This window comes from Mastigoproctus giganteus, chromosome 8 (assembly GCF_048544385.1).
Source record: "Mastigoproctus giganteus isolate SK-2022 chromosome 8, ASM4854438v1, whole genome shotgun sequence".
NCBI classification, from domain to species: domain Eukaryota; kingdom Metazoa; phylum Arthropoda; class Arachnida; order Uropygi; family Thelyphonidae; genus Mastigoproctus; species Mastigoproctus giganteus.
Window position 1 is genome coordinate 43,927,191 of NC_143582.1, and position 26,594 is coordinate 43,953,784.

A 26,594-nucleotide genomic window follows, 5' to 3' on the forward strand; every position below is an offset into this window, starting at 1 on the left:
TTGCACAGGGAAGACTACTGTACAAATTAGAGCAGTATGGCATTGAGGGCAAGTTGCTATAATGGATAAAAGGATGGTTGAGTGAGAGAAGACAGAGAGTGGTAATCAATGGACACTGCTCTTCATGGACTAATGTTATTAATGGAGTTCCCCAGGGGTCCGTGTTGTTTTCTGTATTTATCAATGGTATTGATGAATGCATATCAGGCTTAATGCTGAAGTTTGCAGATGATACGAAGGTTGGCAGGGACAACAATGACAGTACACTACTGCAACAGGATCTAGAAAAGTTGAGCAGATGGGCTGAGAGGTTGTAACTGAAGTTTAACATTGACAAATGTAAAATACTACATCGTTTGTTTTGTTTGTTTATTATTTGGTTTTTAGGAGCATTAGCAACTAAGGCCATATTGCTCCGGGGTATGCGGTGGTCATTCCCTGACCTTTCCGCATCCTCCATATTTGGTGGTGACGGACTCGAACCCCGGTCTAATCAAGAAGCGTGTGCCACGCACTGCTGCTCCTTCCCACCTGGCTACAGAGGCGCCAAATAATACTACATCTGAGTAGCAGTAACCCCAGAGCTTTCTCAGAGTTTCTGAGCAGTGCAAACAGACTACAAGAGTAACTCATGGTGACTTGTCAATGATATACAGGAATTTTGCTAGCAAAGATATGGAGGTGATTGACCCTTTGTATAAGGCAATGGTCAGGCCACACCTTGAGTATTGTATACAGGTGTGAAGGCCTTATTTTAGAAAGGGTGTAGAGCTGCTGGAATGATTACGGAGAAGGGCAATGAGATTGGTGAATGGAACAAAGGGTTGCTGTTACCAAGAAAGGCTTAACTTCTGCAAATTGCAGCATTTGGAGACTAGACACCTGCGAGATGATCTGGTTGAGGTGTATAAGGCCTTGAATGGTTTCAGCAAGCTCAATGCGGATGAGATTCTTCCTCTTGATAAGATTACCCACCTGAGTAGACATAGATTCAAATTGAGGAAAGACAATTGTAGAATACATTTGTGAAAATGTGCCTTTTAGCCAGTGAGTGGTTGATAGCTGGAACAAACTTCCATCTGTCGTAGTTGAGGTTGACAACTTAAATAAGTTCAAAGCAAAACTAGACAAGTATTTGTTGTGAATGGATGGGTGAAATGGGAATGTTTTTTTTTTTTTTTTCATTTGTCTTTTGCTATATAAGCTTGCTTTCTTCAGTCATATGCATCTACTAATGCTAATACTAATGGGAAGAGTAGAAGTAAGTGCAATGGAATAACAATGGGATGCAAGAGATTTGTCACCATTCTTGAAACTGACTACATATGAGCAATTTCCAAGCAGACAGGAAAATTGGTGGAACAATAAAGTGTAAAAAGGTGACACAGAACAGGAGTAATGTCATCACATGCCTTGCATCATATGCCTCAACTAATGCTAATCAGTATTTTGCTGCTAGGGGTAGCACTGCATTTGGCAGTGCATATACAAGACTCCCAACCTAAGAAGATGGATCCTCATATGCACCGAAGAACAAATGCCACTTTCATAATAAAAACAGAATCAAAGACAGGGAACTTTAAAGAACCATATTTCAGTCATTGATTATTATCCAGTCAAATGTCAATGGATGTCCCTATACGATATAAACGCCAAAATTAAATAATGAACCAACTAAAGTGAAAATAATAAAATAAACAATACTTTATTATTTTGGTGGGTAGAATATGGTGGGTATGAGGTGCATCTCCTTTGGCAGGAAGTCATATGTTTGCACTGCTGAGGGTGAGAGTTGTTTTATCTTTTTCATATTTGAGGACACATCTCCCATTTATGGAATGACATTAAGCCTCTTTGCACAGTTCAACAAAAGGTGGCCAATCTAGTAAGAATAACAAAGGGATGCCCATAAGATGAGGGACTACAAATGTTGGAAACTGGGCTGTCTGGGTAGTGGATGTTTGTTTGTTTGTGATTTGGTTTTTAGGAGCATTAGCAACTAAGGCCATATTGCTCCGGGATATGCGGGGGTCATTCCCAGACCTTTTCCACATCCTCCGTATTTGGTGGTGACGGGCTCGAACCCCAGTTTAATCAAGAAGCGTGTGCTACACACTGCTGCTCCTTCCCACCTGGCTACGGAGGCGCCTGGGTAGTGGTGGACTGACCGACATATATAAGGCACTGAAACGGAGGGGGAACAAAACTTGGGGGCATAAATATAAACTACTGTGGCAGGCAAAACTAATAAATTGGGTTTAGGCCCAGTTTATTAGTTTTTCCTGCCATGGTAGTTTATGTTTATGGAAGTTTATGTTTGGTCACTGTGTTGTCAGCCACTGGAATAATTGTTGTTGTTGTTATTTGGTTTTTAGGAGCATTAGCAACTAAGGCCATATTGCTCCGGGATATGCGGTGGTCATTCCCTGAATGACCTTTCCGCATCCTCCGTATTTGGTGGTGACGGGCTCGAACCCCGGTCTAATCAAGAAGCGTGTGCTACCGGGGTTCGAGCCCGTCACCACCAAATACGGAGGATGCGGAAAGGTCATTCAGGGAATGACCACCGCATATCCCGGAGCAATATGGCCTTAGTTGCTAATGCTCCTAAAAACCAAATAACAACAACAACAACAACACTGGAATAAACTGCTTTCCTGGGTGGCTCAGGTTGACACTTAGGTGAGATTTAAAGAGTAGCACTGAATTAGTACCCTCTTGCAGTGAGAATAGTTGATATGAGGAATAAAGGTTATATATACAAGTTTTTTTTTTTTTTTTTTTTGGTTGATGCACTCTCACTAAAGCCATAACAGTATAATCTATCAAGTAACTTTTCAAGCACAGCAGTTTGCCAAAATCTTACATCTTTTGGCAATTGAAGTTAATATTCAGTAAAGTACAAAATTAGCTAAACATTTGTAAGCACTCTCACTAAAGCCATAACAGTATAATCTATCGAGTAACTTTTCAAGCACACACAGCAGTGTGCCAAAATCTCAGCTCATTCTCTACTATCTGGCTTTGGATCAATAAATCAGAAAAATCTGAAACTACTGAAATAATTAAAAAAATAATAATAAATTAATTAATTAAACTAATCTATAAAATTAAAACAGAAAATTAAGTAAGAAAGATGGTTTTTGTTGTTATTATTTATATGGTATATCTAAAGTCATATTTCACCAGATTAAGGTGTGAAAAAATTTTCATGGCTTCATGTGTAATTCACTGAGTAGGAATGTATTTTTCCCTGGTTTTTATTGTGAAGCAGCTACAGTTGCTCAACTCAGGCCCTGCTGTTTTGAGGAGTTATCAAAATACTACATTCTTCCTTTGCTTGCCGGAGTGTTGTACAGCTTGACCCCCGAAGAGATTGAATTGGCAGCTGAATTTCTATTTTCTACTTCTCCACAGGCATTTTCATTTATTCTTTATACAAGATGCATAATTTCCATCCTCATCCGTTAGGTGTACTTTATTTCATTCTTCTCTAAATTTATCATTTCAATGATCAGTTTAGAGAAGTGATAATTTTAAGCCTGTAAGGAGACATAACAACTCACTGGCATTTAGGAGTTCTTTTTCTTTCAATCAATTATTCATTATATGTACTTTCTAAATAGGCAGACTCTTTTATTTTATCTACTTAAAAAACTGTATTATTGGGATTAAACTTTAAGTTGACAAAGAGACATGGTTCACCTTCTTTAAGCTTCATTTCCCATTTGGTTGGCATCAGGAAGATATTGTGTAATATCTTACTCTTAGTCCTATAAAGTGCATTTATAATTTTTTTAATTGTTATACTTCATTATGCTTAATAAAAATAAAACAAAATTTAAGCAATCATTATTAAACACTCAGGATTAGTGGAAAATAGCATTATATGCAATATGAAATGTACTATGAAATGTACTATATGAAATGTACTATATGAAATGTCATATGAATTGCACTTACAAGGTTCAATCTTGTATGGCTAACTGGTAAAAGGGGCCTCTGGAATTTTTTCTGTAATCCAACAGCACTGGCCAATGGAGGAGCAGAGAGACTTGCTGCTACAAAATTGATTGTTTCAACCCAACTCTGTAGTTCTTTAGAATCACTATATCGTGAAATACAAAAAAATAATTACCATGTTTAGTTTCCATCTCTGTGGTAAAAAAATCAGTTTCATTTAAAAAAATAAATAAATAAAGCAAAAATATATCATTGTCAGACCTAAATTACTCTACTGAGCAGTGGGCAGTTAAAACACTGTCAATTAAATGAGAACTCATCTTTGCTAAAAACTGCCTTCTTTCCCTTCTTAAGATTTAAAATAAAATTCTGAAAATATTCTGGTTCTGCATTACTAAATATTGCAATGGAATTTGGAAGAATTATAATATTTATTGTAATTCATTGCATTATGAAATTATAATTCTTAATTTTATAAAGAATTTGCAGAAATAGTTTTTAAATGATTTTTGTTGCCTAAATATCACCAGAAAACTTATATATTGGGAAAAAAAGCACCACATTCATGATTTTTTATTTTGTGTTTATAATCATAACGGCTAGTTTCCAATTTTCCAATATAAAAAAGTAAAAGTAAGCTTAAACATTTCATAGAAAAATGGACCGATTTCCAGAATTCCTACATAATAACAACTAGCATATTACATACTCAATTCAGAAGTTTAATTTCCACTATAACGTGTGGAAAATAGCCACATATACATATCAGCAATCATATATATGCCAGTGAAAGGGGAAAATGATCCTTTACAAAAAATAAGTTTTTAATACAGGGGTGCATGTTCTAGTGGCTTAAACTGTGAAGTACACCTTTGTGTTAAAAACTAGTGCACTACTATGCACTAATTTTCAATACAATACTATCACATTGAAGTACTTGTCCCACCATGCTGTGATTGCAATGCAAATATGTCATAATATTCAAGGACAACCAATTCCAACCAGGTTTTAATGCATTGTCTCACTTCGGCATCACAACCAAATCAATTTTCTAACAGATGTTCAAAGGCCAGACCCAGATGAAAGTCAGAAAGGGACAATAGTGCGACTTGTGATGAATGGACAAACACCTCCTAATTCTAATGCTGAAATTACTGTTGTGCGTAGATGACAGTATGGAGTCTGAACTGATTATGCCAGAAACAGACTTGTTGTTTGAATGCTTAAGAAATAATGAATATAAAATAATACAAAATAAAAAATATGCAGGGCCTAATGATTTTATAATTCTGATTATTATACAAAGTGAAATGATGTTGATACATTAATATTATAATTATAATTTCAAGATTTCAAATTTTTAGGAAAAAAATTCTGTTTTTTTTTTTAAATTATATATAAAAATCTAAACTTAGGAATTTACCTGGTTTGAAAGAGATATTCTGCTTGGTCTGCAGTACGCAAACGAAAGACATATTGTTTCTTAACATAATCTGCAGCTTTCACAGCTAATGTGTGATGAATGCGTATAGAGTTATGAAGGCTGTCGTACAGCTGGTTTTTTTTGAAGCCATGTTCATCCTAAAGAAACAGGTTAGAAAATGTTAAATAACTAAGCTATTCAACAAAATGAAATCTTTATTTATTTTTTCATCAGAGGGGTGTAATTTTTTAATTTCTTGCATCAAAGAATGCAAGAAATTAAGTTACAATGACATACAGCATCCCATTTCTTTATGTGCATCAAGAAGTTTCTGAACTCCATCTTTATGTGCATATGTCATATAAGGATAGAAATTTCATGACAGCAAAATGTTTCTGCAGAAACTTTTGACATACCAAACATATGACATACCCAAAAGGTCTTTGTAGAAACTTTTTGGTTATGTCATAAAGTTCCTGCTAAGTCATCTGAGAGTCTGCCACACTAAGGCATTTTTCAAAGCTTTCATCCTGCAGAAGCTCTCATTTGAGGTGCCAAAAAGACTTCCCCTTTCACTTTTGAGGCAATTCTGGACTGCGTCAATTAAATTTAATACATATAACGACTTAGATTACAAACGTAACATAATTAATTAATACATAACTTGATACAGAAGTTATATAAATGGAACTTGTAGATAATACTTGATACTGAAAAATATATATAGCATTATAACCATGTTGGGATACAAGTTTAGGGTTATAATTTTGTACTGAAATTGAAATTAAATCAAAATCATGACTTAGACCAGAGCAGCAAAGCAAAAGGCTCAAGCTAATGGGAGTGCTGCGGGGGGGCAGTTGCCCTCAGAATCACAGCCTCTTAAAATGCACTGCTTGCATGATGATTGTGGAGCAATCGGGTACAGGACATGATATTGCCATGGGGAATGTCTTTGTGTGGGCGCAATGCAAGGAGTGTAACGAAATCAGGCAACAACTCAGCATTGTTATGGGCCTATATGAGAGCTTGAAGGACAGGGTGGATGCTCTCTAAGGATCTAAATTGAGGGGCCCATCAAGCTCTCAGATGCCCACGTCAACGCCAGAGCTTGCAATTGGTCATCACGCAACACAGCAGCAACCCCCAAGACAGAATGCACTGGTACCACAGGAACTAGTAGTTGTTGGTGACTCTATAGTCAGGGAAACAGGGAACATGCTTTGTAAAAAGGATAGGTGGAACATTAGGGAGTACAATGTGTACAGGAAGGGAGCAGGGGTTATATTATTAGTTAAGAAACACATAAAATTCAAGGAAGTGAAGCTAGTCGACATCGCTGGACAGTGCAGTGTCGAGTCAGTTTGGTGTGACATAAGCATTGGAAGATCAAAATTGAAAGTAGGACTGTGCTATAGGCCTAATGACTCTGATGAGTATAATAAGAAACTGTACAGGGAAACAGAGTGGGCCAGTAAATCAGAGAGTCTTATAATGGGGAATTTTAATTTTCGAGATATGGACTGGAATTTGTGGGTTGGTCATCACACACTAGCAAGGCTTTTGTGGATTTATTGGATGATTGTTTTCTACATCAGCATGTTCGGGAGGCAATTAGAGAGAGTAATACTCTTGATTTGATTATCAGTAGTGATTCTTCATGCATTAAGAATCTGCAGATAAAGGAACCACTAGGTGGCAGTGATCACAGTGTGCTGAAGTTGGATTTACTCAAAGAGCTAACTACCATCAGGAGTAAAGGGAAGGGTTTTTGCTTTCGTAAAGGCGACTACAATGGTCTGAGACAGTATTTAAATTCTATACATTGGGACCAACTGATGATGTTACCAACAGCAAACTCAAAATGGGAAGCATTCAAAGAACTTATCTCGGAAGCTACTAGGCTTTACATACCAACTAAGAAATATTGTTCAAGGTTTAGGCCTAAAAGGTTGTCAGATGAACTAATGAGACATATGGCAGAGAACAAAAATGCAAGGGGTACATATAAATTAACACGTGACACAGAAGCCTATGATAGATATAAGTTGATCTGCAACCAAGTTACAAAGGAGGTTAGGCAGACGAAGGCAGATTACGAGAAATCTTTGGCAAGGGATGCAAAGAAAAACAGCAAAGAGTTCTTTACTTATGTAAATTCTAGAAGGAAGGGGATAAATCAGATTGGTCCATTTGATATCGATGGTTCAACTGTTGATGATCCTGCTCAGGTATCTAACAAACTAAATGAATATTTTGCATTGACATTCACACATGAGGAGTTATTCAGCGAGGGGAATGCGAGAGGTGTATTCAACTCTGGCAGTAAGCTAGATAATCTTGTAATAACTGAGAGTAAAGTGGAGGAGAAATTGTTGAAGATAAACAAAAGAAAGGCACCTGGGGGTGGATGGGATCTATCCTTATATTAAAGGAGGCAGCAAAGGAAGTAAGCAAACCCTTAGCCATAATTATGAGAGCTTCCTTGGACTCAGGGGAGGTACCCATGTGCCTGGAAATGTGCAAATGTGACCCCAATTCACAAAGGAGGATCAGAGGCTGACACAAGTAATTGTAGACCTGTGAGTTTAACTTCTGTTCCAGGAAAATTAATGGAGGCACTGGTTAAAGAAGCACTGCAGGATCATCTAGACAAGACTTCAGTTATAGCTCGGACACAGCATGGTTTTGTTAAGGGGAAGTCTTGCCTGACCAATCTGATTGGATACTATGATGCAGTCACAAAAGAACTGAATGCATGGAATAACTTTGATATTATATACTTGGATCTTAGAAAGGCTTTTGATACTGTTGCACATGGAAGACTGCTGCACAAATTGGAGCAATGTGGCATTGCAGGCAAATTGCTGCTATGGAATAAAGGGGTGGTTGAGGGGGAGAAGGCAGAGAGTGGTAATCAATGGATACTGCTCATCGTGGACTAATGTTATTAGTGGAGTCCCTCAGGGTTCAGTATTGGGTCCATTATTGTTTTCTGTATTTATAAATAATATTGATGATGGTATATCAAGCTTAATGTCCAAGTCTGCGGATGATACAAAGGTTGGCAGGGTTGTTAAGGACACTACTGACGCTATGCTGCTGCAACAGGATCTGGAAAGGTTGAGCAGATGGACTGAGAGATGGCAAATGAAGTTTAACATTGACAAAAGTAAAGTACTACATATGGGAAACAGCAACCCCAGAGCAACGTATCAACTCTGTGGTACTACACTGCCAGTGGTAGAGAATGAAAACGATCTGGGGTAATTGTGCAAGCAGATATGAAGTTCTCTGAGCAGTGCAGACGGGCTGCAAGAGTAGCTCATGGTGAATGTCAATGTATGTCAATGATATACAAGAATTTTTCTAGCAGGGATAAGGAGGTGATTATTCCCTTGTATAAGGCAATGGTCATGCCACACCTTGAGTACTGTATACAGGTCTAGAGGCCTCATTTCAAGAAGGATGTAAAGCTGCTGGAACGAGTACAGAGAAGGGCAACAAGATTAGTGAATGGAACAAATTGTTGCTTTTACGAAGAAAGTCTTAAGTTTTGCAAATTATAGTGTCTGGATACTAGGCACCGGCAAGGTGATCTGACAGAGGTGTATAAAGCCTTGAATGGTTTGAGCATGCTCAATGCAGATGGGATTCTTCCTCTTGCTCAGAATAATCACCTGAGAGGGCATAAATTCAAATTGAGGAAAGACAGATGTAGGATAGATGTGCGGAAATTTGCCTTTAGCCAGCGGGTAGTTGGTTGGCGGAACAGACTTCCATCCCTTGTTGTGGAAGTTAACCTAAATAAATTTAAGGCTCAGCTGGAGAGGTATTTCGAATGAACAGAGGGGTGAAGTGGAAGGTTTTTTTTTTTTTTTTTTTTTTTTCCTCTTGGCTGATGCTGCATAAGCTTGCTTTCTTCCATCATATGCCTCTACTAAGGCTAATGCTAATGCATACAATGGCTTCCTGAAAATTTAAGAAAAGAATTGATTTTTACATTGCACACATCTATTTAGGTGTATGGGAAGCACCTAATAAGTAAGGCCACAAGATGTCAGTATACTGTACCTGTAGTTGTGTGTATTCTTTGGCTGGTTTACTGTTTGATGCGAAAAACCTGAGGGAGAAAAAAAGACGAAGGACAGCACCTACTGTATTGGAGGTGACCATCCAGATGTGAACCAACATAATCAGGTGTGGCATCCACATCATACAGAGGAATACTGGTCCTCTGTGTCACTAATCAATACTAGGTGGTTTATGACTCTCATCAATCAGTGCAATACCAACACTTTGTTCATTGGAGGCTTGAAATGGTGAAACCCATGTTTAATCTCCAGAGCACAGCTCCATCAAACCAATTTCTTCCTTCCATCATGCAATATAATACGACTGATGTCTTTTGAGGTTATAATGGGAATCATGGTGGTATCCAACCTTACATTTTTGAGTGTACAGTTCTGAAATTTATTTTGCAGGCTGGCTGTCAGATAGTCAACCAGATTAAACCTACTGGCAATTCTAGGTGGCATCCAGATCAGCTAGATATTCTGTTAACTAATGATTGAAGGGAGCCCGAGTAGTATGTGGCTGCAGGAGGCACTATTGGGGCCATGTTTATGTCAAGGAGCTGGGTATGGTATATTCTTGCTATGTGTACTATATCCAAAATTCCATTAATTCATACATGTTCCATGCCTCTACTTTTACTTTATCTACTGAATGCATCAAACTAATAGAATGAAATTATCTGCAAAAAAAATATAAACCTCCAAAAAAGTTCCTTATTCATTTGACAAATTCCTGTGGTCTCCATTCCAGACTCAATGATGTCCATTTCCACTTACAGTCTGCCAAGGCCCATTTACTTTTTCTAACAGAAACTCAATTATCGATAGCCTCAACCACTGCTCTTCTCAGTTGTAAAAATTATTCGCTCTAGAATTCCTTTTGCTTCAAAGCCAGTATTTTTGAATGTATCCAATCTACTATTGCCTGTCAATGACTTACTAATTAGGAATCACCTCCTTTTGATTTTTGCTGGCTTGAAATCTCTTAACCATTTTGTCAAATTCATCTCTTGCTTCTGAATTCTCCCAACTCCACTAATCACTTGGAACTCTTTCGCTTCCATTCTTAGAAACTTGATATTCTCCAGTCTCAGAATGAGGAAATTGTCCTTGGTGACTTTCATGTTCACAACTTCAGCTGGCTTCAGTTTTCTAGTCAAATGTCCCCAGCTGGTTCAGTTGTTGAGGTTTTTGCAATTACTAATGACCTCACCCAGATTGTTCATTTATCTAACAGAATACCAGATAATTCTAACTGTAAACCCCAACTCTTAATCTGTTTTTCATAAACAACCATTCAAAGTACACAGTTAGCATTAGTAGAGGCATACGATGCAAGAAAGCAAGCTTATATGCAGCATCAGCCAAAAAAAAAAAAAAAAAAACCCTCCCATTTCACCCTTCCATTTGTTACAAATGCCTGTCCAGCTCAGCCTTAAATTTATTTAGGCTATCAACTTCCACAACAAAAGATGGAAGTCTTCCACCAATCAACCAACCACTGGCTAAATGTAAATTAACGCACATCTATTCTACAACTGGCTTTCCTCAATTTGAATCTGTGCCCCCTCAGGTTCTTAATCTGAGCAAGAGGAAGAATCCCATCAGCATTCAGCTTGCTCAACCCATTCAAGGCCTTATACACCTCAATCAGATCAGATTGCAGGTGCCCACTCTCCAAGTGCTGAAATTTGCAGAAATTAAGCCTTTCTTCGTAAGAGCACCCCTTTGTTCCCCTCACCCATCTTATTGCCCTTATTTGTACTTGTTCTAGCAACTCTACATCCTTCCTAAAATGAGGCTGTTGTTGTTGTTTTTATTATTTGGTTTTTAAGCATTAGCAACTAAGGCCATATTGCTCAGGGTATATGCAGTGGTCATTCCCTGACCTTACCGCATCCTCCGTATTTGGTGGTGATGGGCTTGAACCCCAGTCTAATCAAGAAGCGTGTGGTACGTACTGCTGCTCCTTCCCACCTGGCTACAGAGGCGCCTAAAATGAGGCTTTCAGACCTGTACACAGTACTCTAGGTGTTTTCTGACCATTGCCTTGTCACAGAATAATCACATCCCTGTCCCTGCTAGCAAAATTTCTATATATCATTGACAAGACTGTATGACCTGCACTGTTCTGACACTGACCAGCAGCCCATCTGCACTGTTCAGCAAACTTTATATTTGACTGCACAATTACCCCCAGGTCTTTTTCACTTTCTACTTCTCTGAGTGTAATACCACACAGTTGGTAGGTTTCTCTTTAGTTATTGGTACCCATATGCAGTACTTTGCATTTGTCAATGTTAAACTTCAGTTGCCATTTCTCAGCCCATTTACCCAACTTATCTACATTCAGTTGGAGTAGCATACTGTCTTTGCTCTCGTTAACCGTGCTAACCTTTGTATCATCTGCAAACTTGGACATTAAACCTGATATAACTTCATCAATATCTTTGATAAATATACAAAAAAGAACAATGGACCCAACGCCGAACCCTGAGGGAACACCACTAATAGCATTTGTCCACGAAGAGCAGTGTCCATTGATTACCACTCTCTGTCATCTCCAACTCAACCATCCCTTTATTCATTGTAGCAACTTACCTTTAATGCCATACCTCTCCAATTTGTATAGCAATCTTCCATGTGCAACAACATCAAAAGCTTTCCTGAAATCCATGATATCAAAATTATTTTTGGCATTCAGTTCCTTTGTGAACACATCATAGTAGCCAATCAAATTGGTCAGACAAGACATCCCTTTAACAAACCCAAGCTGTGTCTTAACTACTACTGCAGTCTTGTCTAGATGATCGTCTCTGGGGCTCACATCTGGTGAGTATGGACTTGGCACACCCAGGGTCCTGAGCTGGATATCATCATTCTTCTCTTCCTTGGTGATTCCCTTCTACTTCTGACTCTGTTCTCTCTCTCTCTCTCTCTCTCTCTCTCTCTCTCTCTCTCTCAGGGGACTTTTTTTTATGCTGGTGCAGCAAAAGCCTCAGGCTTCCTTGCACTGTATGACTAATGATGATAATGATCCTGCAATGCTTCTTTTACCAGTGATCACTTCCATTATTTTCCCTGGAACACAAGTTAAACTAACAGGTCTATAGTTACTTGTGTTGCCTTTTGATCCCCCTTTGTGAATTGATGAGGGGAGTGCTCCTCAAGGTGCCTCAGATCACAACTTTGTGATGATCTCTTCTCCAATGGAGCCCAATTCATAAAGGGGGATCAAAAGATGACATGAGTAATTACAGACCTGTTAGCTTAACATCCATTCCAGGGAAAATAATACAATTACTGGTTAAAGAAGTAATGGAAGCCATTATGGAAAGGCATACAATTATACGGCAATCACAGCATGGATTTGTCAAGGGGTGGTCTTGTCTAACCAATCTGATAGGCTACTATGATGCAGTGACCAAGGAACTGGACGCAAAAAATTAATTCTGCAACCATATACTTGGGATTTCAGGAAGGCTTTTGATACTGTTGCACATAAAAGACTACTTTAACACTGTGGGGCAGTGTAGCATTAAGATCAAGTTACTGCTATGGATAAAGGGATGGTTAAGTGGAAGAAGAATTCCAATCAATATCTGGGAAATTATAATGGGGGATTTTAATTTCCCAGATATTGACTTGAATTTGTGGGTTGGTCACTCACACACTAGCAAGGCTTTTGTGGATTTATTGGATGATTGTTTTCTACATCAGCATGTTCGGGAGGCAACTAGAGGGAGTAATATACTTGATTTAATTATCAGTAGTGATTCTTCATGCATTAAGAATCTGCAGATAAAGGAACAACTAAGTGGCAGTGATCACAGTGTGCTGAATCTGATAGAGGTGTATAAAGCCTTGAATGGTTTAAGCATGCTCAATGCTGATGGGATTCTTCCTCTAGCTCAGAATAATCACCTGAGAGGGCATAAATTCAAATTGAGGAAAGACAGATGTAGGATAGACGTGCGGAAATTTGCCTTTAGCCAGCGGGTGGTTGGTTGGTGGAACAGACTTCCATCCCTTGTGGTGGAGGTTGATAGCCTAAATAAGTTTAAGGCTCAGCTGGACAGGTATTTTGAACGAACAGAGGGGTGAAGTGGAAGTGGTTTTTTTTTTTTTTTTTTTTTTGGCTGATGCTGCATAAGCTTGCTTTCTTGCATCAAATGCCTCTACTAATGCTAATGCTAATTGGGATTAACTCAAAGAGGTAACTACCATCAGGAGTAAAGGGAAGGGTTATTGTTTTCGTAAAGGCGACTATGACGGTCTGAGACAGTATTTAAATTCTATACAGTGGGACCAACTGATGATGTTACCAACAGCAAATTCAAAATGGGAAGCATTCAAAGAACTTATCTTGGAAGCTAGTAGGCTTTACATACCAACTAAGAAATATTGTTCAAGGTTTAGGCCTAAATGGATGTCAGATGAACTAATTAGACACATGGCAGAGAAAAAAAAATGCATGGGATACATATAAATTAATGGGTGACATGGAAGCCTATGATAGATATAAGCTGGTCTGTAACCAAGTCACAAAGGAGGTTAGGCAGGCAAAGGCAGATTATGAGATATCTTTGGCAAAGGATGCAAAGAAAAACAGCAAAGAGTTCTTTACTTATGTAAACTCTAGAAGGAAGGGGATGAATCAGATTGGTCCACTTGATATTGATGGTTCAACTGTTGATGATCCTGCTCAGGTAGCTAACAAATTAAATGAATATTTTGCATTGACATTCACACATGAGGAGTTATTCAGTGAGAGGAATGCCAGAGGTGTATTCAACTCTGGCAGTAAGCTAGATAATCTTGTAATAACTGAGAGTAAAGTGGAGGAGAAATTGTTGAAGATAAACACAAGAAAGGTACCTGGGGCAGATGGGATCTATCCAGTTATATTAAAGGAAGCAGCAAAGGAAGTAACCAAACCCTTAGCCATAATTATGAGAGCTTCCTTGTTCTCAGGGGAGGTACCCATAGACTGGAAATGTGCAAATGTGACCCCAATTCACAAAGGAGGATCAAAGCTGACACAAGTAATTATAGACCTGTGAGTTTAACTTCTGTTCCAGGAAAATTAATGGAGGCACTGGTTAAAGAAGCACTGCAGGATCATTTAGACAAGATTTCAGTTACAGCTTGGACACAGCATGGTTTTGTTAAGGGGAAGGCTTGACTGACCAATTTGATTGGATACTATGATGCAGTCACCAAAGAGCTGGATGCAGGGAATAACTTTGATATTATATACTTGAATCTTAGAAAGGCTTTTGATACTATTGCACATGGAAGACTGCTGCACAAATTGGAGCAGTGTGGCATTGGAGACAAATTGCTGCTATAGATAAAGGGGTGGTTGAAGGGGAGAAGACAGAGAGTGGTAATCAATGGACACTGCTCATTGTGGACTAATGTTATTAGTGAAGACCCTCAGGGTGTTGGGTCCATTATTGTTTTCTGTATTTATAAATAATATTGATGATGGTATATCAAGCTTAATGTCCAAGTTTGCAGACGATACAAAGGTTGGCAGGGTTGTTAAGGACACTACTGATGCTAAGCTGCTACAACAGGATCTGGAAAGGTTGAGCAGATGGGATGAGAGGTGGCAAATGAAGTTTAACATTGACAAATGTAAAGTACTACATATGGGAAAGAGCAACCCCAGAGCAACGTATCAACTCTGTGGTACTACACTGACAGTGTTAGAGAATGAAAAGGACCTGGGGGTAACTGTACAGGCAGATATGAAGTTCTCTGAGCAGTGCAGACGGGCTGCAAGAGTAGCTCATGGTTTCTTGTCAATGATATACAGGAATGTTTCTAGCAGGGATAAGGAGGTGATTCTTCCCTTGTATAAGGCAATGGTCAGGCCACACCTTGAGTACTGTATACAGGTCTGGAGGCATCTATCTTGAATACACCTCTTTTCTTCCTTGAATGGTTTGAGCATGCTCAATGCTGATGGGATACCTCATCTTGCTCAGAATAATAATCACCTGAGAGGGCATAAATTCAAATTGAGGAAAAACAGATGTAGGATAGATGTGCAGAAATTTGCCTTTAGCCAGCGGGTAGTTGATTGGTGGAACAGACTTCTATCCCTTCTTGTGGTGGTTGATAACCTAAATAAATTTAAGGCTCAGCTGGACAGGCATTTTGAACGAACGAACGGAGGGGTGAAGTGAAAGTTTTTTTTTGGCTGATGCTGCATAAGCTTGCTTTCTTGCATCATATGCCTCTACTAATGCTAAGACAGAGAGTGGTTATCAATGGGCACTGCTCTTTGTGAACTTTAACCAGTAATATTATTAGGGGAGTTCACCAGGTTCAGTGCTGGGTCCATTGTTGTTTTCAATATTTATCAATGATACTTATCAAGATATATCAAGTTTAATGTTTGCAGATGATACAAAGGCTGGCAGGGTGAGCCACACAGTCATGAGGGTGAGCTACTGCAACAAGATATAGGACCTGGGGGTAATTGTGCAATTTTCTGAGCAGTGCAGATGCTGCCATTCTAATCTTTTGGAGAAGCTATTGGCCAAGAATTTTGAAGAAGCTATTCATTTACTCCTATTCGCCCTCTATCAACACTGATGGTTCTATTGCCTTCTAAACTAAAGATAAAGCCGACTTACTAGCATCCTACTTTTCTACTAACTCTTGTATTGTTGATCTTGGTAAATTACCTTTTGCCATTCCCAGTTCACTCAATACCTGCTGCGGGCTTCCATCAAAAAGGATTTCAGAAGAGTTTTAAAGAGTCTTGGTGCCATGAAAGCTCCTGGCCCTGATCACATATCTTCATTTGTTCTCAAACCCTGTGCTCCTGAACTGTGTCACCTTTTTACACTTTCTTATTCCACTGATGTTTTTCACCTTCTGCTTTGAAATTTACTCATACCCAGCCAGTTCTTAAAAATGAAGACAAATCCCTCCCACCCAATTATTTTCTCATTGCATTTACCTCCAATCTTTTCAAAATAGTCGAGAAATCCATTAACTGCCAACTCCTAAAAGTATCTTGAAACTTTCCGTCTGTTCAATAATTGACCATCAGTGTTGATCAACTTGTGGGCTTGTGCTACCCATTTATGGAAAAATTCACTGGAAAAGTTCAGTGAATCTCAAACAGTTGCTCTTGACAAAAAGGCTTCTGATTGTGTTTGGCATAAAGGTTTTTTAAACAAGCTCCAAACTTATGGATTGCTGACTGTTTTTTGAAATTGAGTATCAAGTTTTCTCTCTTTCTTTCTGACCACTCTCTGTGGGTGGATGGTAGATGGTTGTCTGTTTTCTATTTCACTAACCCTGGTGTTCCCCATGGTTCAGTTCTTTCTCCCACTCTTTTGTTCTTGTATATTAATGACCTTCTTCCACTGACTGGAAATCCTATCCATAGTTAAAAACAATAAGAAATTCACTTAATTTCCTTTTTAATATTTTAATGTCCACTGTTTCCAAAATAGGAATATGGTTTTAAAAAATTCTGAAAATATCAAAGCTATATTTTCTGTTTTAATTTTCTTTTATGAAACAATTTCTTTGGATGATAGATATACTGGAAATCTTTTCTTTCATATTTTTTAAGATTTTTCATTCTTTAAAAATTTCTTTTTGAATAAATATGGAATGTAATCATAATTTCAGAATAATTATCAGAAATTATTATATTTTAAATTATTAATAATGATAAAACTGTTTTAATGTTTGAAATGTCTCATTACTGGAAGAAAAAATCAATTTCCCAAAACAGAAACAGACCAGGTATTTGTAGTTTTTTCAGCAAGTGACAATAATTAAGCACTGATTTCATTCTTCTCTGAAATCTACTGATTTATTTACTATAAAACTCCTTTATTATGGACATTATTATGTTTATTATTAACATGACAATTGTGGACTTTATTATATTTATTATTATTAGCACAAAAATCATGGACTTTATTATGTTTATTATAAACATAAAAAAAATAAATAAATAAATTTCCTTGTTTTTAATCTTGAACATGATAGAAAATATACTCAACCAGCTTTATATACTCAGTAAGATATGGGTGATCTCAAATTTGAAATAAATTAGCTTTTCTGGTTTTACTGAACATTAGTGGATATCATTTTTACTTGGTTGGTAGGCAGGGTTATTGGTCCATTTCTTAAAATTTTTCTGCACCAATCTTTTAAAAAAAAATTGGTAAAGTAGAGATGTTCAAATGATCAAACACTATTTACATTTAACAAATAGTTTGAAATTTCCACCCAATGAAAGTGGCAGAGGTTTCAGCTTTATATGATACTCAGAACAGACAGAACACTGGTTTGCACTGTTTCATAATGAGCAAAGCATTGAAGATATAATTATTATATACAATGGTTTATGTACATTTTATGTACGTTTATGTATGTTTTATATAATAAAACATACATCAAAGGAAAAGTAATAAAATTTGGTTTCAAGGTAAGGATTTTCTGCAAAAGTGACTGATATCCTACATCATGTAGTTATATTGAGAAAAAGTTATTGTGCACATAATTGAACCACTTGGCAGTTTGATACAGTAGACTTTATTGATACAACATAAAATCAATTTAAAACCTTCTTCACAAGTTATGCTTTATTTATAAAACTTATTGAGAAAGAAGATTTCATGTATACAGAACTGATCGAGATATTCAAATTTGGAACTGCCCTTTGAAGTCAACAAATAATAAGAAAATATCATGCCAGGTCTGGCAAAGGACAGCCAGTGTTACTACAGCCACCGATTTTGTGCGTATAGCACACTCAGAAAGCTAAAGGATGACACTCACAGAGCAGGTTCTGGCAAATTACTGATCATGATCAACTCATTGATTAAAAAGGATATTTTACATAATCATACAATTCAATGGCACTCAGATTTATAGACAAGATCACATATCTCTATTAGGGATTACCCTCACTCCTAATTCCTCTGCATCTAAAAAACTGGGTTTTCTCTTTCACTCTCAGCATTACTTTTCTTCCAAACAATGGGGCGCCTCCGTAGCCAGGTGGGCAGGAGCAGCAGTGCATAGCACATGCTTCTTGATTAGACCGGGGTTCAAGCCCGTGACCACCAAATACGGAGGATGCGGAAAGGTCAGGAAATGACCACCGCATATCCCCGGAGCAATATGGCCTTAGTTGCTAATGCTCCTAAAAAAAAAAAAAACCTAAAACCAAACCTAACTTCTTCCAAACAACTGCTCACTCTGTAAAAATTACCCTACCATGGAATATTGTTCCCATATCTGGGATGGTGTCCCTAAAACCTCTCTCAGTCTTCTAGACTCCATTCAAAGAAGGGCAGTTAGGTTAATTAACAACCCATCTCTAACAAAGTCTCTCCACTCTCTGTCTCATAGACTTTCTGTTTCTACTGCATGCCTTTTCTATTGATACATCCATGGGCACTGTTCTTCTGAATTGGCTTATATAATTCCCACTCTCCCTCTTCCAAATCAGTCCAAACATGTGCCACAACTATTCAGCATCCTTTTATTGTCCAGCTTCAAACTCACAGAACCAACTTTTCTTCTTCCTTGTTTATTCCTTCAACTCCTATTTTCTGGAATAACCTCCCTCCATGCATATTTCCTGAAAATTACAATCTACAGAAATTCAAGTCACGTTCAATGTTAACAAGTATCTTAATTCACCTTCTCAACCCAAGCACATCATCTTCCTTTAGTAACCCACACATGATACTAAGTACTATAGGTTTTACCTATTGTACTTGGGGGGTTTCTAAAAAAAAAAAAAAATAATGTTAACTGTTCTTTATGAGTTTTGTCCATAGTACAATCTAACTGCACTGAAAAATATTTCCCTCTTTTATTCATTGATTTGTTAGAGCAATAAGTTCATTTCAAATTTTCCATCCTAAATAATGATCTGCTGTTTCATTCATATTTATTCATCTTAAATGTTCATCAATTAATGTTTAATATTTAGCTAACATTTCAATAAGCCAAGGAATTTTCTATTGTTTTTGTATACTTAACTGATGAAGTACTAAGTACTGTACTAACTACTGTACTAAGTACTATAGGTTCTAATACCTCTTGTGCTTGGAGTTTTCATAAAAAAATTTTAAAAAATCACTGAACAGAGAAATAAAAATATAATATAATTTCCTGGAGAACTGTATTTTATTTTTATTTCTATAGTAACTCAAACACATATTAATGAAATTTATGCTGTATAAATTTCATTAATTATCTGTCACTTTAGTCTAAGTTTATTAAAAGTTTATTTCAACTTTTAATGTGTGTCCTGTAGTAAAAAAAAATATAATAGTTCCAGTCAGTGTATTTTATTTAAAATAGTGACACATTTATAAAAAATTGTGATAAGTCAATTTCAAGACCTGGCTTGTTTTTTAAAAATAACACATATGGTGGAAAAGTTTGTCAGCACCCATTACAGGACTGTTTCCTAACTCCAGTTTGCTGTAAATTAAGGTAAATATTTGTTTCTTAGCTGTTCTTGTAAAAATTATTTAATATTTCTAAAATAATTAATTTGCATACTCTAATAAAACTGGTATTGGAATAATGGAAATGGGTACACACACAAACTCAAGGCTGTCAGAACATGGTAAGCCTGGTCAGCAGGGAATAGGGACACAAACGTCTGGGGGTACCGAAATTCAATTTTTATTATAATAATATTTAATAAAAGTATCCCACTTAAAGTCAGTAAATAATGACTTTAATCTCAATACATAAACATAAACTATTATTGAATTGTATAGTGAAATAGTACCTACATATTCACAGCTTAGGTTTGTACATAAATTGTAACAGATGTTGATATATTATGCACTACACTCGATGCCGATGACCACACGTGCAAACTATATGGGCCCTTGACGCTGACCGTAACTGTGTCTGTGTCTTTCAATTTGTGGGGTGTTGACAAAGCAAATTCTTTTGTTCTTGGTAAGTACTGCATGCTATTAAATAATATAATATAATTTTTTAAATTATTTTGGTTAATATCGATGCTGTCTTGTAGTTAAAATTTGTTATGTACACAACACAAAAGTTTCCAAGGGATCAGACAGAGAATACAAAATGCAGAAAACCGTTTGTCTATCTCTGTTTTATTACGGGCGATAAAGTTAAATAAACTCAAAAAATAAATTTTTATTTTTGCTAAATTACTTCTTTCACACTCAAAATTATGAACTTATTTGTCAATTGTCAACGTATCAACACAATTTCTCCGAATTGTAAAGTCCTATTATAATGAATTCAAAGGGACCAGGAAATTTTTTTTGTAATACTGAAATTTTGTTACTTCAAAATTAGAAGTAAAATTGTTAATTCTAGTTTATTAAACATATATAATGTATACAGATTTTGATTATACATGTAACAAACATAAAAATTAATTTATTTCAATATACACACTGCTTATTATACTTAAAATCTTTCCACCTTTCAGAATTGTTAATAAGGTAAGCGTGAAATTTCTCTTTATTGGTTTCTTGCACCCTGCTTTAATCCACATTAAGAGAAGAATAGCAGATTCCGCCATAAAAATATTCATTATATCGCTCAAATGCAGATTATGGGAACACTTTGTCACTGTGCTGCAGGCATGGCCAAATTTGGGACTGATTCAAGCAAAAAGAAGTGTGGGTTTTTTAATAGATTTTCATTTTTGGCTAGTGAAAAAAGGTTACATTAGTTTATGCCAATAATATGGGATGGATTCAAGCAAAAGAATCCATTTTCTCTGGAGGTGTACCCATAATCTGGAGTATAACCTGTTATAGTTTTTTTTGCTTCATCGAGATCTGTTTAATATTATTTCTTTATGGATTTTGGCCAGGACCATAAAAAAATTCGTTATATTGAATTTTTTGTTATATTGCTATTTGCTATAATGGGATTTCACTGTATCAGATATCTGGAACAACAATACCATCTAGTATTGTCAGAATGATGGCTTTTATTTCAAAATATCTAGAAGCGGCACGCATCATAAAAACAGATGATACATAAATGAGGAGGATGAGGTAGGAAGAATCAGAATCAAAAAAGAAACCCTCTGAATCAAGAAAGAAACTCTCAGGTGCTCAAAATAGAAAAAAGAAGGCTACAAAAGAAGAAGCTCTTCGAAAACAGGCTGGAGCACTTAATCATTACATTATAAAATCGAAATCTGCAAATGAAAATTCTCAGCCTTTAGAAACAGCTCGTGATCAAAATGAAGTTACTGTTGCTCAACTGAACACCTGTGACTTAAGCAATTATCTGCCTAATAATGATGACTTTTCAACCACTCAAAAGTCTGAAAATCTATCATGTATTTCAGGAACAAACCAGTCTCTCTGATGTCAAAGATTTCTCAACCTTCACATTGGAAAAAATTCAAATCATCAGTAGATCTGGTGAAAAGAGTCAATCAAAAAAAATGAATTCTCGGCAGAAACAACAAGCAGCTTGGAAGAACAATGTGGATTGCTATTTAATTTGGGCACATTTGTGGAGGAACAGCTGCAATCAATTCAATTAGACGATCCTGCAAAGTGGCCAAAACTCATCCATTATGCATTATTTTAACAGAATCAAGACCTGTTCAAAAGAAAGATATTTTGTATCCTAGAAAAGTTTAGTAATGCATATTAACATAGAAAAATGGATAGTGGTGAAACTGTTCCAAGAACCTGGCTGGTATATTCATCTTCTGAAGACTACTCGTTTTGTTTCTGTTCCAAATTATTTTCAAAAACAGATTTATGCAATTTGGACAGTAGTTCTGTGTCGACCAGTTACAATAATTAGAGAAAGCTATCCAATGCTCTTCACACACATAAAACAAGCATTTGTTACATGAAACGTTTGAAACAATGGTGTGACTTTAGAAAGAATCTTACGAATAAAACCGCAAATGATGCACAAAATGAAAGATTATGCAAACTGGAGAAAAAACACTGGACAGATGTCATTTCAAGGATTATCGAAATTGTAAAATATCTTGGATCTCAATGCCTAGTGTTACAGGGGTTGTTTGATAAACTTTTCGAGAGAAACAATGGAAATTTTTTAAAATTAATAGAATTGTTTGGTAAATTCGATCCTGTTATGTTGACACATATAGAAAAAATCTTAAGATCTGAGCCTAAATGCCATTACTTAAGCAAAGATATTCAAAAGGAAATTATTACTTTGTTAGGCAATGCTATCACTGAGAAGATTTTGACTGAATAATAAAAGCAAAATATTATTCTAGCATATTGGATTGTACCCAGGATGTCAGTCATATCGAACAAATGTCAGTTATTATACATTATGTTTCAAGTTCAGACGATATGTTATTAACTGAAGAGACTTCTTGGGGTTTTTGTCAAATTCCAATTCAACCGGCGAAGGTTTATGTAGTGCAAATTATGTGCTCAGAATCTGGATATTGGTGACATAAGAGGACAAGGGTATGATAACGGCATGAATATGAAGGGTGCAAAACATGGACTTACAAAAAATGATTTTAAACAAAAACTCTCACGCCTTCTTTGTTCAATATTTCTTCATTGATATTGAAGCCCATTGCGGATACCCAATGAGAAAGCCGTATTGATCTCCGCGACCTCAAGGCATCAAAGTGGAGAAATATATAATTCCCTATATGAAATTTATCGTAATGAAATGATGTCTAAAGAAATGCAATGTGACGCATATTCACTAAGCTAAAGGATTTCAAAATTTTGAGTTCACTGATACAATGGCATGACGCATGAAATCATATCAATCCCATTAGTGAAATGCTTCAAAATATTAGTGAAAACATGGGTGTATCTTTGACATCCATAAAAAAATTTACAAACTTTTATTTTGAATTGTTGTTCTGATGAACTTCAACTACAAGAAACTTCAACAAGAAGCAAAACAACCTTGTGAAGATCTTGATGCTATACCAAACTTCCAAACTGTCGAACGAGTTCGCCAAAGAAAAAAATATGAGCATGTGGATGAATTGTTGCAATTGCCAGAAGATAAATTTTGAGTAGATTTCTTCAACACCATTTTAGTTGTTGCAATATCTTTCCTAAATGAAAGATTTGAACAACTAAAACTACACAATGAGCAGTTTGAGTTTTTGTATGATTTACATAAACCCAATGACTCTGATCACGAAAAACGTCAACAGAATTGTGACGATTTGCAAATACATTTAACAGACAGAGACAACAAAGACATAAATGGAACCGAGTTATTCGACAAAATATGTGCATTCAGGGATATTTTTAAATTGGATTTAGATTAATTTAAAAATCTCTATGAAACATTAAAATTTATTTGCACAAATAAATTGCTTTTTCCAAATTTGATAATAGTCCTAAGAATTTTATTAACAATTCTGGTGAGGGTTGCTAGTGGGAAGAGATCATTTTCCAGATTTTTTTTTTTTTGGTAGTTGTCGCATCAGCTTCTGTGGCCATAATGCACCGCCCAAGGTTTTTGCAGTACTTTGATCCAAGCCTGAGGCGGGATTCAAACCCACAACCTTTGGGTTGCCAGGCAGGCACTTTACCCACCTGGCTAGCCCAGTCGGCATTTTCCAGATTAAAACTTATTAAAAACTATTTAAGATCAAGTATGTCACAAAATAGATTTGATATCTATAGAACAATCTGACAATTATATCTATAGAACACGATATTTGTAAACAATTATATGTATCTGAACTTGTATGTGATTTTGTCAATATTAAAACACGTAAAGCGAGAATGTAATTGATGTAAATAAAATTATTAAAAAATATATTTTCATTTATATTTATTCAAAATTGTAGTATTCATTACAATCTTTAAGAGCATCATAAACATTTCTGCATAGGGGTGCCAAAACCCTAGCGCCAGGCTTGCACAAGCTATTCATTTTGAATAAATATTAGCTCATTCAAAGTCCCGGATGAATAACAAAACAAACAAAACATGAAAGAATGAATAAATTTACTTATTAGTTAATATTTTATTTTATATACCATTTGCCTTCACACATACACATGCAGCAATATGCTATGCTACTAATGCAGAACTTATTTTCCAATAAATTCAATGATGAAATGGCATTAATAATTAAATTATACTCTAAATATAATGTATTACTGTGCATGTAGTTACATTCTTATAACTAAATTCTAATTACTACAAAAACAGATTTTCGTATAAATGTAAGTTATACAGCATTAGCCAAAAAAATTTTTACCCAGTTCATTTTCCTATCTCTTCTAATAATTTGTCCAATCCTTCTATGGTGGAAATATATCTCAACAACTGAATACATTGGCTGAAAAAAATTTCTCAGACCTATTCTGCAACCACCCCCTTTCAATTTAAATTTATGTCCCCTTGTGTATCATCTCAGAAAGGGTAAAGATAAGACTAGCATTTGGTTTACTCAACCCTTTCTGAAGAAGGATACGCACCCTTCTTCAGAAATGTTTCAAGAGGCATTTGTTTCCAAGATAATCTTCTTTTTTAATTATAAATTTCACGATTGCATGCATAAGCATTTTTTAACGGCACACACAAATTGCAACTAACAAGATTCACATGGAGTAACAAGTTTATGAAGCTTAAAAAAAAAAAAAAAAGGAATGAAGAGAAGATTCTGAAAATCTATTTACGTTTTTTATACAATTGGAGATTTCAGTAAAGGGAAAACACATTTCACCATAATAACATAAAAAACCACACAATTCCAGCTATCAGTATTTTCGCATATGCAAGAAGATCGAGTTTACTACCTGTTTATAATTGCTTGCAGTAACAGAAAAGCCCAATAAATCAGGAAGTGCAAATTGTTTTTATTGTTTTATGGTCGTGACCTCCAGAAATGTGCTTTAGAAAAATATCAAAAAGGTGTAATTGATTTGTATAACAGAACATATGATAACAATGAAAGTGCATTTTAATGATTTAAATTGGTAACTAATAAAATTTACAAACCATTCTCACGACCTTTTATATGGCCTTAAGGTCACACTCATGACCTAAATGATATTTTAGAGAGATAAATAGCTTAATTATACAGCAAAAATTTCAACTTCCTACATCTTGAAACAAATTACCAAAAAACAATGTGTTATTGGGTTCACATTACGATATTTTAATGATACGATTGTGTCTCCGGAACTGATTAATATCATAAAGCGGGGTACACTGTATTGTATAGCTACACACGTGGTTTGGAATGTGGTATTTATGAATGTTTAACATTCATTTTTTGCAATTAATGTTCATATTTTCAATTTTGTTGATACTTGATATTTGGGGGAAAAAACTCATAAAGCAAGAACTGCCTGTATTTCAATAACAACGAAGTAACCGAAGACATCATCTACACAGCCATTTACTGTGTGGCTGTTGCAGCCACCAGGATGAACAGAAGGGAAATCAAACAACAACATAACACAAAATGCAAAGACAAGGAACCTCCAGCCTGGGAAAGAGGGCTACAGCAGAAGACAGAAGAGATAAGAATGAAGGAGGTAGGCCAACAGACCAAGTACAAACATGGTAACAGAAGTAAGAAGCTAATCAGAAAAATGAAGGCTATCCTCAAGAAAGACAACATCCGCACCAAACACAAAACCTATAATCGGAAAATCGAAAAATACTTTGACACGCTCAGGCAGAAATTCCTGGCATTCAGTAAGACCTTTATGCAACCCATTATTTCAATGAGAAATTATGGGAGTGAAGTTGAAAAATATGTAATTAATGATATTGAAATTTTACATGGTTAGTTAATGAAAAAACTTTGAAGCCTACAGGCGAGTAAGGCTCCTGGGGTTGATGGCATATACTCTATAATTTTAAGGGAGGCAGCAAGTGAGTGCACTGAACCATTAAGGCTAATTATGAGAGCATCACTGCATCCAGGAGAGATTATGTTGGATTGGAAAAGTGCCATGTAGTGCCATGTACTGCCAATACATAAAGGTGGTTCTAAGAGTGTAGTGGGAAATTACTGACTAGTCAGTCTAACTTCAAGAGTAGGAAAATCGTATTGTGGAGGCTTAAAGGGGAACAGGTATCCTATGTGTTATCAGACACTCAGCCTAAAACACTGATGGATCC

At 36.2% G+C, this 26,594-nt stretch overlaps 1 protein-coding gene across 1 annotated transcript in view; it reads right to left on the minus strand.

The window, feature by feature from the left end:
* Positions 1 to 26,594, minus strand: part of LOC150081497 (uncharacterized) — a 337,043-nt gene that overhangs the window by 57,361 nt on the left and 253,088 nt on the right. Inside the window, exons 8-9 of the mRNA XM_090380224.1 lie at positions 5,387 to 5,544; positions 3,964 to 4,108 (exon numbers count right to left, since the gene is read on the minus strand). Of these exons, the coding sequence (XP_090236350.1) occupies positions 3,964 to 4,108; positions 5,387 to 5,544 (303 nt within the window). The remainder of the gene's footprint in view (positions 1 to 3,963; positions 4,109 to 5,386; positions 5,545 to 26,594) is intronic.